This window comes from Rosa chinensis, chromosome 3 (genome assembly GCF_002994745.2).
Source record: "Rosa chinensis cultivar Old Blush chromosome 3, RchiOBHm-V2, whole genome shotgun sequence".
NCBI classification, from domain to species: Eukaryota; Viridiplantae; Streptophyta; class Magnoliopsida; order Rosales; family Rosaceae; genus Rosa; species Rosa chinensis.
This window is the reverse complement of record NC_037090.1, coordinates 15,603,004-15,620,108: the sequence shown is the minus strand read 5'-3', so window position 1 is coordinate 15,620,108 and position 17,105 is coordinate 15,603,004. Positions and strand designations below refer to the sequence as shown.

The 17,105-nt window shown below is 37.3% G+C and overlaps 2 protein-coding genes across 3 annotated transcripts; one reads left to right on the top strand and one right to left on the bottom strand.

Annotated features, from left to right (window-relative positions):
• Positions 1-3,227: 3,227 nt before the first annotated feature.
• On the top strand, positions 3,228-7,055 carry LOC112193743 (cytokinin riboside 5'-monophosphate phosphoribohydrolase LOG3). The gene is made up of 7 exons (XM_024333971.2): positions 3,228-3,485; positions 4,060-4,157; positions 4,292-4,322; positions 4,983-5,082; positions 6,306-6,376; positions 6,469-6,612; positions 6,800-7,055. The coding sequence occupies exons 1-7, from the start codon at positions 3,363-3,365 to the stop codon at positions 6,890-6,892; spliced, it is 660 nt and encodes a 219-aa protein (XP_024189739.1). The 5' UTR covers positions 3,228-3,362; the 3' UTR covers positions 6,893-7,055.
• Positions 7,056-9,636: 2,581 nt separating this feature from the next.
• LOC112191557 (BTB/POZ domain-containing protein At5g03250) lies at positions 9,637-12,788 on the bottom strand. 2 transcript variants are annotated; one of them, XM_040517175.1, is made up of 5 exons: positions 12,721-12,788; positions 12,535-12,645; positions 11,948-12,017; positions 10,545-11,756; positions 9,637-10,299 (listed from the first exon to the last, which is right to left on the bottom strand). In XM_040517175.1, the coding sequence occupies exons 2-5, from the start codon at positions 12,624-12,626 to the stop codon at positions 9,748-9,750; spliced, it is 1,926 nt and encodes a 641-aa protein (XP_040373109.1). In that variant the 5' UTR covers positions 12,627-12,645; positions 12,721-12,788; the 3' UTR covers positions 9,637-9,747. The 2 variants fall into 2 exon arrangements, with proteins under 2 accessions (XP_040373109.1, XP_024186688.1); XM_024330920.2 differs by having other exon boundaries at positions 12,535-12,736.
• Positions 12,789-17,105: the final 4,317 nt, after the last annotated feature.

Sequence of the window (17,105 nt, the reverse complement as noted above, 5' to 3'; positions counted from 1 at the left end):
GGTTGAATAAGTTTCTTTTTTCTCACTTTAAACTAGGGTTACAACTTCACTGTTAATACTATAATTTCTTTAGTAAATTTAATCAAATTATGCTTTTTTTTTTAGTTAAATTGATCATAACGTTAACATTTAAATAGGTCATTTTGTCCAACACAACATGATTTATTTATTAAGTAGGTTAAGCGGGTTGGAAACGGGTAACCCATTTAATAAAACGGTTGAGTTTGAGTTTAAATTTTTGACACGATTATTAAATAGGTTGGGTTTGGGTTTGTCTTTTGTGACATAACAAATACTTTGACTAGACATGAACCTGACTCAACACTACCCATTGACAGCCCTAAGCAGGAGTAATGTTAGAAAGACTATAGGTTTAAGATCACTTTAAGGCCTCGTTTGGTTCACGGAAAGGAAAATAATTCATTTGTCTTTACCATGGGGAGATAAATGAAATTTCTCAAAAACTTTCCATTCTGATGTTTGGTAACATTAGTAAAGTTATCAAGAAATTTGTTAAAAAATTTGTAATTAGTGCAATAAATAATGTTTTGTGAGTAATAATTGCAAGAAAATAATGGAAGAATTGCTTGGTGTTTGGAAGAAACCACTTTCCCCTTTATTTTCCATTCCTTCATGAAAGTATTTCTTTTCATTTTATATCTCAAACACAAGAAAAGAACACAGTTGCGGAGTTGAATTTATCATACGCGTATATAATAATTAATGCAATAAGTGAATTTTACTTAATTTTTAGGTCAAGTAAAGGCGATGACCTCATTCACTATTTTTCAACACATAAGATTGCCGGTATTTCACACGTTTCTTTGAGTTTTCTTTGCAAAATATATGTCAATAGTTTAGAAACTGTGTTAAAGTAATAAATGTGAAAGCAATCGGGATTTCCTCACGTGTTTAGGAAGAAAACAAGATAACCAAAACATATACAACAAATGATCTCAAACATGCTCTTAATTTCGCCATAGAAAGAAAACTTTGTGAATTCGTCATCAATTTTACATTCCGCAAGATGGGATGAGCTAATTAACATGATCCTATGGAATTTATTTATGTGGACCTAATTTAAAAGGAATAAAAAATGTGGGTTTTTGGACGGGGTAAAGCTATACAATGTTAATATTTCTCATACATAAACTATTTTTACTGCCTTAAGAACTATTTTACCATTATAATGACTCATTTTTTCACTCCAGAACTTATGTGGTAACTAAGAAAATTTATCACTTTGAGTACTAATATTACTATTTTGATGACTCATTTTACCACTTTTAAGACAATTGTATGCATGTCATACGTTAACACATTATAAAATTTCCCTTTTGGACGAGGCTAGGGGATGTTAATTACTGGTGGAGAAGAGGGCAATGGAATTAGTGAGTATAGATGAGTTGGGGACAGCATGCTAGGAGAAGTGAAGGAGTGGTGAATATGGGAAAAGGTAATAAAAATGAAATGTTTCCTATGCATCCAACAAGTGTGTCGAGGGAGGGAAGTGGATGAGGGCACAAGGGAGATAGGTCATAACCCACTTATGTTTCTATTCTCAATCAAAAACTCACTCCCATATGCACAATGCTTCATATATGGCTCACTCTTCTGGAAATTTACCCATACTTGCTCTCTGTTACTCTCATAATTAATAATGTCAAATTAGTTAAATGAGTCCGTGATGCCCATCTTGGGAATTTTAAATAAATAAACCCTCCTGGGATTGTCCATGTTTGGACTTTTTCGAGGTTGAAAAATGAATGTTTGTCTGGATTTTCAAAGGTGCAAGTACTCTAGTATAAATAACCAGATAGTGGCTAGATTAGTGTTCAGTACTAGTTAATTATTAACTATTTTGTGAGGTAAGACAGACTGACAGAGGCTTTTTTTTATTTTTTATTTTTTTAAACAAACTTTCATTAAAGAAATAGGAATAGTATAGTAGCTAGAGCAGATACATATTTATAGATGTTATGGCCTGAGCTGGGCATGGACTAGGTTTCTAGTCTCAAGCTCGAGGCTTGTTCTGCTATTATAGGGTTTTGCCCCATTAGCTATCAATTTTTCTCTTTCATAATACAAGATGCTTAAGGTTTTGGTCTAACGTGTATTATGGACCTTCGGTAAATCATTCAACTCAAGGTGTTCCATCAAAATACTATAATCTTTCGTATCAACAAATTATCTGTTTTCTATTCAAAAATATGTTTGGACTAACTAATTATTGACACCCCATTGTAATAATTATCATGATTTTGTTGCTCTTTCAATCAAGCGTGATTCAAAACTAATGTATATTCAACTAAACAATACCACAACTCGGAACATATACTTTGTATTTACATTGTACACCCCTATTAAAACAAAATGAGTGAATGTGAGTATGAAACATAAATAACCCAATATTGACGTGACAAACATGCTAATTTTTTTTTTCAATAATTAAAGAGGATAAAAGGATTTCACTCCTACCTCCATGGTGATCGAACTCAGGACCTGGATCTTAGGTAATGGACACTCTAACCACTGAGTTAACACCACTTTATCAACAAACATGCTAACTAGAATAAGGTGAAAAGTAAGTGACTATTTTTGTTTTTGAAACAATCTTGTTTTATCTTCAACAAAAAAGAATTCTTTAGTTTCTTATTCTTTTCCGTATTCTTTAATTAATATTTGTAAAATTCCATGCAATTTTATGGTTTTGCTTCTTATTTAATAGTATATCCATAACTGTAAAAAATCGTACAGAAATTAAGTCTAAATTTTTTAGTTCGCAATATATATGGGCTGATTAGACTCAAAACATAAATATCACATTAGATCAAGTCAGCTGATAGAGGTAAGTTAATAGGCTGGTACGACCACAGAATTTTACAGCACGAATAATAGAATGAAGACGTCGATGTGTTAATTCAAACTAATACCCGGTCCACCCTTATTGAGATGTATCATAATAAATGGACAAACAAGATAAGAAAACATTACAACATCATTGAGGGAAGTTCATAAATAGACAACTTATTTTTGATCATAATGGTTCTAAAGCAGAAAGGGTAGAGACTGAAAAAAAAAAAAATGAAAGAAAATAATGGGATGGGAAAATAGAAAACAAATAAAATAGTGGTCCACGCGTGCGAGGGTGAGAGAGTTTTGGTTGTTGCAAGCGTGCTAGGAGTACTCACGTGCGAGGGGGCTTATAAATACGCATGTGGAGAACGCACCACCAAAGAAGTGCAACGAGCAAAAGAAAAGAAAGAAACAGAGTAGAGGGGAATTTAGAGTGATTGAGAGAGACAGAGAGAATAGTCTTTGAATTTTGAGCAACAAAAACCAGAGAGTGAGAGTGAGACAAAATGGAGATTACTAACATTGAAATGAAGCTCTCAAAGTTCAGGAGGATTTGTGTGTTCTGTGGGAGTAGCCAAGGCAAGAAGACTAGCTACCAAGATGCTGCCACTGAGCTTGGAAAAGAGCTGGTATAGAATGAGTCTCTCATTATTTCAAAAGTTGTTTATGCTTATTAAGATGTGGGTTTTGTTCCTTTATAGCGGGTTCTTGTATACTCTCAAACTTTCTAACTTACTGGTGTGTTGGTAGATGGATTTTGGTCTTCATTTTATGTTGGTTTCTTGTTTGTGCCAAATGGGTTTTGCTAGGAGTTAGTGGGAAGTCTTCATCTTGTTTAGGCTTTTAACATTTCATGTTAAGTTGTTCTGCTTTTTTGGGGCAAGCACATTATGATATTGCAACTTGTTTGTCATATGGTTCATGGGTTGATTTTCCATTTTATGAATTTAGATTGACCTCTTCAAACTGAACCTTTCGTCCTTGTTAAGTTTGTCTCTAGCATAATGCATGAAAATGTTGATCTCTCTCTCTCTCTGTCATCATCAAAAAGCTTATCAAACTTAACTAAGTCCATTTGGAGATGGAAAAAATGATAGCTTTCATATAAATGAAATTTATCTCTGTCCATTTGTACTGAGTACTGACACATCGTAGTATTTAGTTTAGTGTTTATGTGCTGAGTTTGGTTTGGTTTTCTTGAAGGTTTCAAGGAACATTGATCTGGTCTATGGAGGAGGCAGCATAGGCCTAATGGGTTTGGTTTCTCAAGCTGTGCATGATGGTGGTCGGCATGTCATTGGGTATTGTTTTGCTCTTTCATTATGAAATCTCAGAAACCATAAAAGAATTGAAGTAAGAAAAAACACAAAACAGATTAAGAAACAATTAAGTGAGTTTTGGTACTAATTTTTATCGTGTTATTGTCTCCCTGTAGAGTTATTCCCAAGACGCTCATGCCTCGAGAGGTATGTTTCGTATTAGCCAGATTAAAGTCCTTCAACTTTTATTAATTGTACAAGGTTTATTTTATTGTTATTTCTATATATCTCACAATTCATTGGGATTCAGATTCTTGTCCAAATCTTTTCTGCATCTTTCTTTCTTTTCAATCTTTTGTTGCTTTCTCTCTTTTTTCCTTTTCTTCTTTTTGGTGTGGAATCTGTGGATGATGTGAGCACTTTTAGCCACCCTTTGGATTTTAATTTTATTTTTGCTCCATTTTTATTTGGTTTGGTTTTTGCTCCCTTTTTGTTCTTTGTTTCTTGCTTTGTTTCTTGTTATTTTCTGTTTGGTTCTCTAGAATAGTGATTCTTCAATGGATGCATGGGGAGGCTTATTTTTACACTCAAGTACTTGGCACTAATACTACACTATACTGGTTTCTCTGTATAGTCTATATGCTCATTTAACTGAAAAGTATTTTGCTTCTTGTGCTTTTCTGTCTTGGCTTATTCTATGTAAGGAACTTTGTTTATTTTGCTCTAAAATGACCGGCTGGGGAGTAGCTGGGTTGAAAATTTGTATTAAGTTCATCATTTCTCTGCAAAACCATCATTGCTTCTCTGCACAAAGTTCCAAATTGAAATATCTTTAATGGTTTTCTGCGCACTGGCACCATTTTACAGATTACTGGTGAAACTGTGGGGGAAGTGAAGGCAGTTGCAGACATGCATCAAAGAAAGGCAGAGATGGCTAAGCATTCAGATGCCTTTATTGCATTGCCTGGTTAGTATAAGCCCTGCACTGCACACCCTGCATACTTGTTTTGGTTTTTGCACGAGAATTCTTAAACCAATCAAAATACATAGGTCCTCCATGGCTTTTATTTTTACCAATTTCAGCATGTAAGGATTGACCCAGATTGGAATTTTTGATTCTTGTGAAGATCCCCAATTCCCCTTCTTGTGTTTAACTATTATATACCGAACCCCAATGAACTGAAATGGAACATAAATGGAAGAGAATTGAGTGAGACAGAACCACAAATCAGAAGAGAACCCTAAACCCTTAATAAACTGAATAAATAACTTTTGACCAAGAAAAAGAAAAAGAAAAAGAAAAAGAGTAAATAACAAAAAGGGTTTATGAACAATTTGACCATAATAGATTAATAGGTCAAAATAAGTTGAAAATTTACTGTTGAGGGTTCTTATTTTTATTGTAAAAGCCTTGAAATCTGGTCAAGCTGTGTGTCTATTATGATTGTGATTGTGTGAATCTCACACTCCCCGAGAGCCATGATGATTAGAGAGCAACCATTCAAACCAGTCCTATGACCCATCAACATCCTTACACTGAAAATTAGAGCTTCTGAGGAACCTTGCCTCTGTTGTTAATATGCTCTTGGCTTTAATAGTCTCTGTAGCCAGTAAATGACTCTACCAATTGTTTCCTGCCTTATGGAGAAAAAGCTTGACATATGCACACTTTCACTAAATAGTCTTTGCCAACTTGCACAAGCACCTGATAGGGAATGACGCTGATCACTTTTGAGAAACTTCATTCATTTCATCGCAGAGTTCTTTTGAACATCATAGAACATATGAAGGGGGAGAGAGGCAAAATAGTTATTATGCTTTGATGGGTCTTCCTGAAGAATTGAATTCTTCCAACCCAGAAGAAAATGAGAGTAAAAAAAATTGAAAAGATATAAACTCCCTCTGCAAGTGAGCAAAGTATATTTGGAACTTTCAAAGTTATGTAGTCAAAGTACATTGCACCAAGGTCAAATGATCAAAGCAAAGGAACTGACAGTATAATCTGCCTTTTTATCCTTTTACTGTTTTACATCAACAAAATAGTGGTCTTTCCCTCTTCATGTATTAGAGATACTAATGATTAATAGCTTGATCTTGGTCCTTAGGCCACCATATTGTATGACTTAATTATGTCAACTGTAAGACAAATGAAGCTTGGACTGCAAAAGCTTAATTACATTTTACATACAGGTGGTTATGGAACTCTGGAAGAGTTACTTGAAGTGATAACTTGGGCTCAGCTTGGAATTCATGACAAACCGGTAAGTAGCTTTTCTGGAATTTAAGCCAAAATCAATGTTAATTAAGAATTATGAATATTGGGGCTTAAATCAACTTTTTTTTTCTTTTCCAGGTGGGATTGCTGAATGTTGATGGATACTACAATTCCTTGCTGTCATTCATTGATACAGCTGTGGAAGAAGGATTTGTTAGCCCAAATGCACGCCACATTATTATATCAGCACCAACAGCAATGGAGTTGGTGAAGAAATTGGAGGTAGCCCAAAACATTCTTTGATTTTCTTTGTTTGTTTGTCTCTTGAGTTTTACTCGAATAATTAACAAATTCACATGTAAAATTATTAAAGCTTCTTTTAAGTGTCACTAAACACTTACACACCGAAAAGTCAAGTCCTTCACCTCTATTGTGGTCTGTGGTACTGATTTCTTTCTTATGGTGATAGGATTATGTTCCATGTCATGAAAGAGTTGCTTCAAAGTTGAATTGGGAGATGGGACAGCTTGGCTACACTCAAGAATTCGGTATCTCTAGGTGAAAGGGGATTGTAGCATTCAAGCAAAATATTTGCCTGTGGGAATTTCAGAAGTTGAAGAAGCTAATTTGTAGAACTCTAAATCTCTGATATGGGGAGTTTCTTTGTTGTATATTATTGCAATTGACCTTAATATGTCGATCTTCAACATTCCTTTTTGTGGAAATTTTCTTCCCCTGCTTTAGTTGTAAGTAAGCAAGTAGTAGAGGCTTGTGAACCTTCCCCCTATTAATAGTTAACTAATTTATAATCTACTCTTTTCTTTCTAATTAAACCAAATATGTGCTTGATTTCAACTAGTTCAATCTTGTTTCATGAAGTTAAGCGTTAAGTTACTCCCAGTGTTTTTGAGATATAATGATAAGACTAGTAAATTCATCTTGGTTGGGAGATAGTGAAGTTAAAAAATAAAAAAAAATAAAAAAAATCAAGAAGTGCAAGGAAACAAAAGCCTCTGTGCCTATACCTATGCTTTATTTGTCCCTTCTTGTATTTTATCACTGTCATGGAATCACACTAAACGGGTCCGTAGAAAGCTTGTGATGTAGTTGGAAATGTGGAACAGGTGGTCCAATCACAGTGAGATAAGTGTCACTGGCCAAGAGAAAAGGAGGGGACAATTGTTGTTGCAGACATACTTGGCCTTTCTTTTCACGTACTGCTTTCTGTTAAGGTAAAGGTTAGGAGCTGTGGCCAACAGTGGAGGTTAGGCTAACCAACTACAGGCAAATACAAAGGAGAGGACAAGTCATGTTGATTGGAAATGGAAAAGGAAGGGGCCTAGCTAATTGAGAAAAGAGGAGTGCCTTTGCCTTACAAGTTCCAACAATGGAGACAGTGTGACATGTGATGTGGCCTATGGAGAGTCAGACTAGTTATGAAAACAGGAGTAAGAGGCGAAGGGTTAGGGACAATTAGGACCCGGTTTCTTCATTTGAGTTCTAACATTTTCCTGGGGTTGATTCCACTACTGGTGATTGTGAAGATGGGATTGGAAAATTAAGTACAAGAGGAAAAGCAAAGAACTTCCTGTCTCTCATGTCAGCTCAATAGACCCTTCTGGCTCTTTTTAATCTGTGCAAAAAGCTTGTGATAAATGTTGAAAGAGTCTTTCAGGGGCATCAGATTTCCAATTATTGTTGTATGTTAGTCTATATGAGGTATCAATATGTATTTATTGTTGGAAGCCACTCACGCGCGTATAGAGGCAAAATGTATTGAGCACAATCAAGGTTTATAGATACAAATACTCAAAAATTCACTCGGAGCACTAGGGCAGTTAAAGTACTGGACGGCTCAGCCTGGACCTGGAACACTTGAGCACGGCTGATACCTAGATTTTGTATAAGAAATTCAACCCCAAATGCAATAGAGCTATAACTTCTCTCGTGTACCCTTCCATTCTCAATCCTCTCCCCAATTTGTAATGACATGTAACTTCTCTTGAGGAAATTAAATAAAGGGAGCTTCTATTCATACCTCCAAAGCTGGCATTTGGACATCCCAACTTAATAGACCTCAAACTTACTTTTATAGATAACCAATTTGCTGTCTAGACCTCCCTAATTTTCCCACAACGCCCATCGTCCAATAAAATCAATAAAAATTTCTTCTTTTACGTTCTATTCATATCTCCAAAATTAGTAGTTGAACCTCATTCAATTTTTGAAGATTTCACAATTCTATTTTACCTTTAATACAATTAAGCTGCACAAAAAAAAAAAAAAAAATCTCCAGTTGGTAGTCAATACAGTATTTTTCATTAAATCAATTGAATATAGAAGCACGTTGGTATACAGTCTGAGATGTTTAGATATTACTCCCAATTCTCAAAATTTTTAATTAAACTGAGTTTTTGGATTAAAAGTTTTCATCATTTAATTATGATTTACGTACAGATGTCCGTACAAAAAGTGGTCATGGTGTTCCAAAGCCGGTCCAACATAATGCTTCTTAGCTTGGAGAGAGACACATATTTATTAATTGCTTCGAGTTGGAAAAAAATCGCAAGCAGCAATACAATAGGCAAAGCACAGCTTACAATTTTGCGAATTGCCTCATCGAAACATATTATTTGTATAGGTAAGAAGAGACTTTTTTTTTTGTCGATGAGCTGTGATCTGTTGATTATCTGGGATAACTGATATCGTGGATGTCACGGTTTCAAACCTCACTGACATCATGAGAGGGGAGGGGTGGGGTGGGGTTAAAATTTTTTTTTAAAAAAAAGAAGAGTTTTTTTTTTAAAATTTTTATTTCCCTCTTTTGTGTCATTATTGGTAATTTGACATGAGTTGACAAAGTCAACTATAATAAAAAAAATACTAATTTTGGAGGTATGAATAGAAACCCCCTTAAATAAAATCAAGGGTTATTATCACAAATGGTACATGAACTATACCTCAATCTTATCGATGGTACCTGAACTTCAATTTTGATCACAACCAGTACCCGAATTTTTCGATTTCATTTTAAATGGTACCTAGAGTCACCTCCGATCACTATTCTGACTAAAAACGGCATGGGAGGTGATCATAGTGATGATTTTTGATGATTTCGAGGGTTGCGATCATATATAGTGATGATTTTTGGTAATAGACTTGCCTTGAACTTGTTTTTTTTTTTTTTTTTGGCTTTTTTGGCCGGAATAGTGATCGAAAGTAGCCTTAGGTACCATTTAAAATGAAATCGAAAAGTTCAGGTACTGGTTGTGATCAAATTTGAAGTTCAGGTACCATCGATAAAATAAAGGATAAGTTCATGTATCATTTGGGATAAAAACCCTAAAATCAATCTAACTCGGAGTTGCAAAAGAATAAAATCCAAAAAAAATACAGGAAAAGATACATTTGATCCGCTTAGGTTTGAGGCGTTGCAGGTGAATGAGGCACTTCACCATTCACATGATTTTGTTGCCCACTGAAACATGATGCTGGTGTCATCCTATCAGAGGCCTTTGATTCTTTTGGACAACAAGGATCAACCTTTTTTCTAAAACCTAACCTAATGGGAAGAATGCTCCAACTTCTCTTGTTTTTTACCAGCTTCTGAAGCTCCTTTTTCATACTTGAACACTCCTTTTGCAGCTCCAAAACACGCTCCCTCACCTCATGATCAAAACCCACAGCTCGATCAACTTGTGCAGGGTCTACTTGATTGGACCCATCATTTTTGCTGGGGAGCCCAAGGTTTCCACTAGGATTTTGTGAGTTCTCAAGATTGTCAACAAACAACCAACCAGAAATTGATGTTCGAAGTCTAAGCTGTTCGAAGAAGAGGACTTGAACAATTACTCGAAGAGGTAACCTTTCGTTCTGCGCTGCATGGGTGCTGGCTTCCAATGAGAGTTTATTGCAGTTCATGAGTCTACATAGTAGCTCCCTTTCAGCATCTGTAAGCCAAGGATGTGCCTGAGGTTGTAATATATGCAATGTAGTTAGCATAAACAATCAGAAACCAAAAAGAGACGCTATGGTCGCCGAAAAATATGATCCCAATAGTAACTAGTGCTCCAGAAATGAAACACTTGGTAATAATTTCAGAGTTAAATATTGCGCAGATCTCAGACAATAATGGATCATTTAAGAGAATGCGAAAATATATATATCAAACTTCAGTTGCAAGAAGGCATGCCCTGCACCTAAGCTTGTTTTACCTTCAAGAAAACATCAATGGCATGATAAATGCCATCATCCAGCGGCCTGGCATATTCAGGTATGACAGCAGCGAGTGCCTGAAATTTCGGTAACTTCAAATTAACATCTGGTGCTACCTCGGCAAGATATCCATCTACCAGACTGGCCACCATGGTAACAGGTGTCAATGGATCAGTGCCAGTCATCAGTTGCCCCTCTTCAATTATGCATGGTGAAGATGATGGATAAGGCTGGTTTACCAACATGAAATGATCAAGAATCCTCTGAATGCAGTCTATGTCATAAAGAGTCTCCACTGAGTAGCCCATATTTGGTATGAGAAGATCAATGAGAACAGCTTGGTCCAGCTGTGTACCCACCCTTTTCTCCAAATTATCTGTACATGATTGACTTGCATGTAATATCATAGCAGTTCTTAAGAGCCTAAGCAGAAACTTGGAGGATGTTACTCCTTTCTTATTAGGAAGCAACCCCACAATTTCTTCAAGTAAAACCCTTTGGTCTTCATCAGAAATGTTTGTGCCCGAGTTTGCATGATTTGCATCGTTGAAGCTTGATAGCCTATTCATCAAGGGCAGATACTTTCTAGCATAGGTTATAAGAGAAGCTGCAATACTCTCGGGCCTCATGCCTTTTGATTCGACAGCTTGAATCAGGCGTTTATAGAGAGGTAAGCTCAGGAAGGATGTATCTTCATACCACCAATTTTCGCCGGGAGATTGTGGCTTACTTTCAGCAGCAATTCCATTCCATGACACAGTGCCAGTTGGCTTCTTAATGTCACTTCCTCCCGACATAGGCCTGCTGAACAACTTTGGGTCTGAACAAGCTTTTGTAGCCAGTGAATCAATGCATCTTGACACAATGTGGAGCTCTTCAACATATGGTTGCACTTCTTCACATGTTTCAAGAGCTATTATGGAGTCTCTCCAACTGCCGAAGACTTCATTAAGGAAAACCTCTGTTTGTGCAATGAGGTTTCCTTGTTCATATTCTTCAGTCATCCGGAGGTATTCTGCTGCACATCTAAGGATGACTACATTCAACGCAGTCAGCTCTATTTTGACACCATAGCAAAATTTGGTTACAAGCTCAAATGCTTTAGCTCCCCCAGGCACACCATGAAGTTTCAATGCACAAAGTGAGCTTTCCTCCATAGAACACTGTTCGATAAGCTGCTCTAATAGCCCACTTTTAGAAAGCAATGGAAACTGCAGTAGTTCCCAAAATGCTGATTAGAGAATGAGATGTACATAGCATGAAAGCTGATAACTAGAAGAGTTGAAGTAGTGAGCGAATAGGAAAGCTGCCGACAGAGAGCATGTAGAAACAGACACATAGATATGCGCCTGTGCACACTCGATGACTCACACACACACACTACACAATATACTTCAACTACCTTATGGAGGTGGAAAGACATTTCCCCAACTTGAACAATAATATCGCTCGGTAGCCCAGTTGTGCAAACCCTGTAAGAAACACACAAATCAGATCCAGAAAATAAACCCAAATTCATCTTATACATACAGGAACATGATTCAATAGTCTTAGTTATCCAAAAATCAAAATCATTGCATCCTATCCCTCAATATAAATCAATTTTGATCCCATGAATGGATTCATCGTCCATGAAATCCTAACTACTTTCTGTTGCTAATGAATGACAAGGGTTTATTTTCTGCCAAGCTACACTCCATTACCAACTAAATTTCCATAGCCTAAAGCTCAGTGGAACATTGTCAACTTCTAGTAGCCTGGACAGGACAAAATGGTTATCTAAGCACTTCCTGACTAGCTTATGCATCTATAGTATCACTCATAAACATTAGACATGCATGATGCACTAAAGGTTCTACTTTCTTGCTTTTTCAAGCCTACTACAGATTGAAATTCAAGAAGCAAACTAAGAAACATCATCTGGGCATTAATCTGTAACTCATCAGTTCTATGTATTAATCTGCTGGATCAAAGCAGAAGAGTGTTTACCAAGTCTGGCCTTCCCGATGAAATGCTTCAGACTTCACTCCCAGCTTCACGCAAGCCATGTCCTCCGGCGGCCTTCTCAAATGGGCAGACATAGTAGAACCCTGAAATTATCTGAAATGTGAAAGATAAATGAAGTGAAAAATGTGAGTACAAGTGAAACTGTGTCGGTGAAAGTGAAGGTGGCACTTATCATTGAAGCAAATCGTATCAGAATTCAAAGAGAGAAGCGAGTCTAAAGCAGCAAGTGAAGGAGAGAAGGAAGCGGGTGCCTCCAACTGGACTTTTCACTCTCACTCTGGATACTGACACGTCAACATGGGCTCAGAGCCACGTTACTGGAAAGCCCATTATAACTTGTGCTCAATACGATGGACTTGGCGGGGGGGGGCGGCTTTTTGCTCCCAACTTATAAGCAGAAGGCCCATAAGCGTTTGGTAACCAAACTTGTGAGCAGCTTTTTTTCAGAAACTGTTGTGGCTTTTGTCGAAAAGCAGAAGTAGCCTCAACGTAAGTGATTCTTTATTATAACTTCTAAATATAAATAGCAAGATGAGATTCTCTATAATTTAAAACATGTAAAAGTAAATTGCGATTGGAATTGGTCTACTCATTTCAAAGCCCCTTTATATAGGGAGAGAATTACAATGATGACATTAAATGCTGATTGATGGTAATTGCTGATTCCTTGATTCCCTCTTCGTCAGTAGCTTTGATGAAGGCACATGATATGTTTTTCCTTTAACACTCCCCCTTGTGCCAAGTCAAAGATAAAATGGTGCATGAGTTGTTGCCTCACTAAAAACCTTACCAAGTAACAATAAAACCCTGTGGGACAAAAAATACACATTGGTTGAAGGAAAATAGCACAACACACCTTCTACATTTGAGGATGACATGTGTGTGTTAGACTCCCCATGATGTCCACACCTCCCCCTGATACTTGCATTAATCAAGGGAGCTTGGAAAGTCTTCGCATTCCTATGCTTTTCACATGTTTCTCAAATGTGGTATTGGGCAATAATTTGGTGAACAAATCTACCACATTCTCCTTAGACCTTACTTGATTCATTTGAATCTTGAGAAGAGCCTGTTGTTGCTGATTGTAGAAAAACTTTGGTGATATGTGTTTTGTGTTATCACCCTTGATATAACCTAGCTTCATTTGTTCGATGCAAGCTGCATTATCTTCATAAATGCAAGTAGGCTATTCAGTGGTAGAACTCAAACCACTAGTCCCTCAAATATGTTTAATGATAGCTCTTAACCATATACGCTCACGAACCGCCTCATGTAGAGCAATGATCTCTGAGTGGTTCGAGGAGGTAGCCATAAGGGTTTGCTTGGTTGATCTCCAAGATATCGATGTTTTCCCAATGGTAAATACATAACCAGTTTGGGAACGACCTTTATGTGTGTCAAAGAGGTACCCAGCATCAGCAAAACCAACCAAAACGTCATTTGGCATTTCGGTGTAGTGAGTGGCGCTTTCGCCATCAACATTTCCTTTAGGGATTGCAGTTCCATCTGCTGTCCCTCTTGTCTCTCTGTAGGGAAAGAACAGTCCCAAGTCAATGGTTCATTTTAGGTATCGGAAAATGTTCTTGATACCATTCCAGTGACATTGCGTTGGCGCTGAGCTAAATCTAGATAACAAGTTCACTGAGAATGCAATGTCTGGTCGAGTACATTGGGCTAAGTACAATAATGCGCCTATTGCACTTAGGTAGGGAATTTCAGCTCCCAACACCTTTTCGTCATCTTCCTTTGGACGAAATGGATCTTTGCTTGCATCCAAACTTCGACCGATCATGGGAGTGATAGCAGGATGCGCTTTGTCTATGTTAAATAACTTGACTTTTGGACATACGCATACTTGTGGATAGGGTTGGGCGGTTTGACCCGAGGGACTGAGAAACCGAGACGATCCTGACCAGAACAGACCATTAAGTCGGGTTTGAAGACAGAAATCCTCGGTTCGGGCTAAACCGAACCGATTAAACTAACATCGGTTTCGGTTCACAAAGTTGCAGAACCAAATAAAACCGATCCGGACCGGTAAATGAACCTGTATACATGTAGCATAACCATTGGCTCTCAGTCAAGCCTATAGAGAGTACCGTGGACTTGGGTGCAGGCAATCACCCATCGACCTAAATCTTATTATCCTAAATGAATCCGTATGTGAGTTCAGTCAATTTCATCTACCTTCAGTTCTTAATTCTTATCTTCTTCTTCATATTTCAGTGATCACAGTTTCACCCGGTGATTTTCACCCATGGATTCCTCCACTGGAAACACCTCAAACACACCACAAACCGAATCTGTTTCCCAATCCGAGCCCAATTCAAATACCGATTTGAATCATGCAAACCCCAATTCTGATTCTGACACTGAAGTTGTCGAGAATGCTGTCATCCCTGCAACTGGCACAGACCAACCATCTTCTGCAACAGACCAACCATCTTCTGCAACAGCTCTATCTACGATGACATCGTCAAGACCACCAAAACAGAAAAAGAGAGCGAGGACATCCACAGGGTCGAGGGAACGTTTAATGGTATAGGAGCACTATGAAAAGATTGATAAACCTCTCTATGAGTTCAAAGATGGAAAAAAGGTTCAGGTTGGGACTACCAAGCGCGCCAAATGCAGGTATTGCTCCATAGACCTTGCCTGTAATCCATACGATAATGGTACCAGTAGTTTAAAGAGGCATATAGAGGTTGTGTGTAAAAAATATCCTGGTAGGATAGACCTGGAGGAGTTTCAGCAAGTGGTTTGTAGCTAGTGGGAAATTGAATGAACCTTCCTTAACTATGAGGGCATTTAGTCAAGATGCTTGCCTAAGAGCTTGTGCTGAGATGATAGTAATAGACGAGTTGCCATTTAGTCACCCGGAGAAGGAAGGGTTTCAAAGATTTTGTAAAGTTGCTTGTCCTAGGTTCAAGGTTCCTTCTAGAAGATTAGTTTTAACCACATTTTGGAAGTTGTATGATGTTGAGAAGCTGAAACTGAAGCAGGAGCTAGCTAGCCACTGTGTTAATTTAACCACCGATACGTGGATATCGGTGCAAAACATAAATTACATGGTGGTTACGGCTCATTTCATAGATGGTGGCTGGAATTTACACAAAAGGATTCTTAACTTTTGTGTAATTCCTAATCATCAAGGGAACACCATAGGGAAGCTGTTGGAAACATGCCTACTTGATCGGGGAATCGAGAGAGTGTTGACTATTTCGGTGGATAATGCATCCGCAAATAAAGTTGCTATAGAGTACATTAGGAAAAAGATGCTGACTTGAAAAAAAAGAGCCTGTTTTAGAAGGTAAGTGGGTACATGTGAGGTGCTTAGCTCACGTTCTCAACTTGATTGTGAAATCAAGGTTAAGAATGATAGATAGATTTGTGGCTTCGATTAGAAACGCAGTTCGTTATGTTAGGAGTTCGTCTGCAAGGCTTGATGTTTTTAAGCAATGTGTTATCAAAGAACAATTGGATTGCAAGAAGGTGTACATATTGGATGTGCCAACTCGGTGGAATTCCACCTTCTTAATGTTGGATGTAGCCCTTGAGCTTCGGAAAGCGTTTGATCGCATGGCGGAAGAGGAAGACTCGAAATACATTGGTTATTTTGATGAGGATGAAGTTGAGGATGATGAAAAAAAAAGCCAAAAGATAAGGTGAAAAGGGCAAGGCCACCTGTTGAAACTGACTGGGAAAGAGCCACTGTTTTTGTGAACTTCCTCAAGGTAATCGGCTACTTTTATAAACTGCTTTAATGATAGCTTGTTTAATTTATGTGTTTTTGCATTTCTACTTGTTTACTTTCGATAGTTTTCTGTTTAGTTTTCTGCATTTTCTGCAATTAGGCATTTAGGCCATTTGTACTTTACAGTTTTGCTGCATTTCTACTTGTTTAGTTTTACTTTCGACGGTTTTCTGTTTAGTTTCTGCATTTTCCGCAATTAGGCCATTTATACTTTACAGTTTTGCTGCATTTCTACAATTCTGCATTTCTGCATTTTCTGTAAATAATTTTTTTGCATTTTGTACTTGCTTTACAGTTTCTGCATTTTCTACTTCCTTTAAAGTTTCTGTATTTTCTGCAAGCTTTATAGTTTATGCATTTTCTACTTGCTTTACAATTTCTGTTTTATACTCTTATATATGCAGGTATTCTATGATGTCACAAGGAGGATTTCGGCCACTAACAGTCCCACAGCTTAGAAAGCGTTCCACGATATCGTGGCAATTGAAGTTGAGATCGATGACTTGTTCGACCGGCTGAGATGTGTACTGGAAGCAATACAGAAAAGATCTTGTTTAAGAAGGCAGTGAAGATGAAGAGCAAGTTTAAAAAATATTTTGAAAGCCTTGATGACATGAATCCTTTGCTTTTGGTTGCTTTGGTTTTAGATCCTCGATACAAACTTCACAATTTTGAGAGGGTATGTAGAATATGGCTTAAACTTGATGCTGCAACAATCAAGCATAGGTCTGCTGATATGAAGGAATTGGTGGTGAACCTCACGGACTTGTATTCATCGTCTTTGGGCACCAAAAAGTCG

Bases quoted from the DNA above. Each gene is read 5' to 3' on its own strand.
- LOC112193743 (XM_024333971.2), top strand. From the start codon at position 3,363: ATGGAGATTACTAACATTGAAATGAAGCTCTCAAAGTTCAGGAGGATT. The intron at 4,158-4,291 runs GTATTGTTTTGC...GTCTCCCTGTAG, and splicing joins GGTGGTCGGCATGTCATTGG to AGTTATTCCCAAGACGCTCA. The intron at 4,323-4,982 runs GTATGTTTCGTA...ACCATTTTACAG, and splicing joins AGACGCTCATGCCTCGAGAG to ATTACTGGTGAAACTGTGGG.
- LOC112191557 (XM_040517175.1), bottom strand. From the start codon at position 12,626: ATGTCTGCCCATTTGAGAAGGCCGCCGGAGGACATGGCTTGCGTGAAG. The intron at 11,757-11,947 runs GTAGTTGAAGTA...GAACTACTGCAG, and splicing joins TGTCTTTCCACCTCCATAAG to TTTCCATTGCTTTCTAAAAG. The intron at 10,300-10,544 runs GTAAAACAAGCT...TTACAACCTCAG, and splicing joins CCATTGATGTTTTCTTGAAG to GCACATCCTTGGCTTACAGA.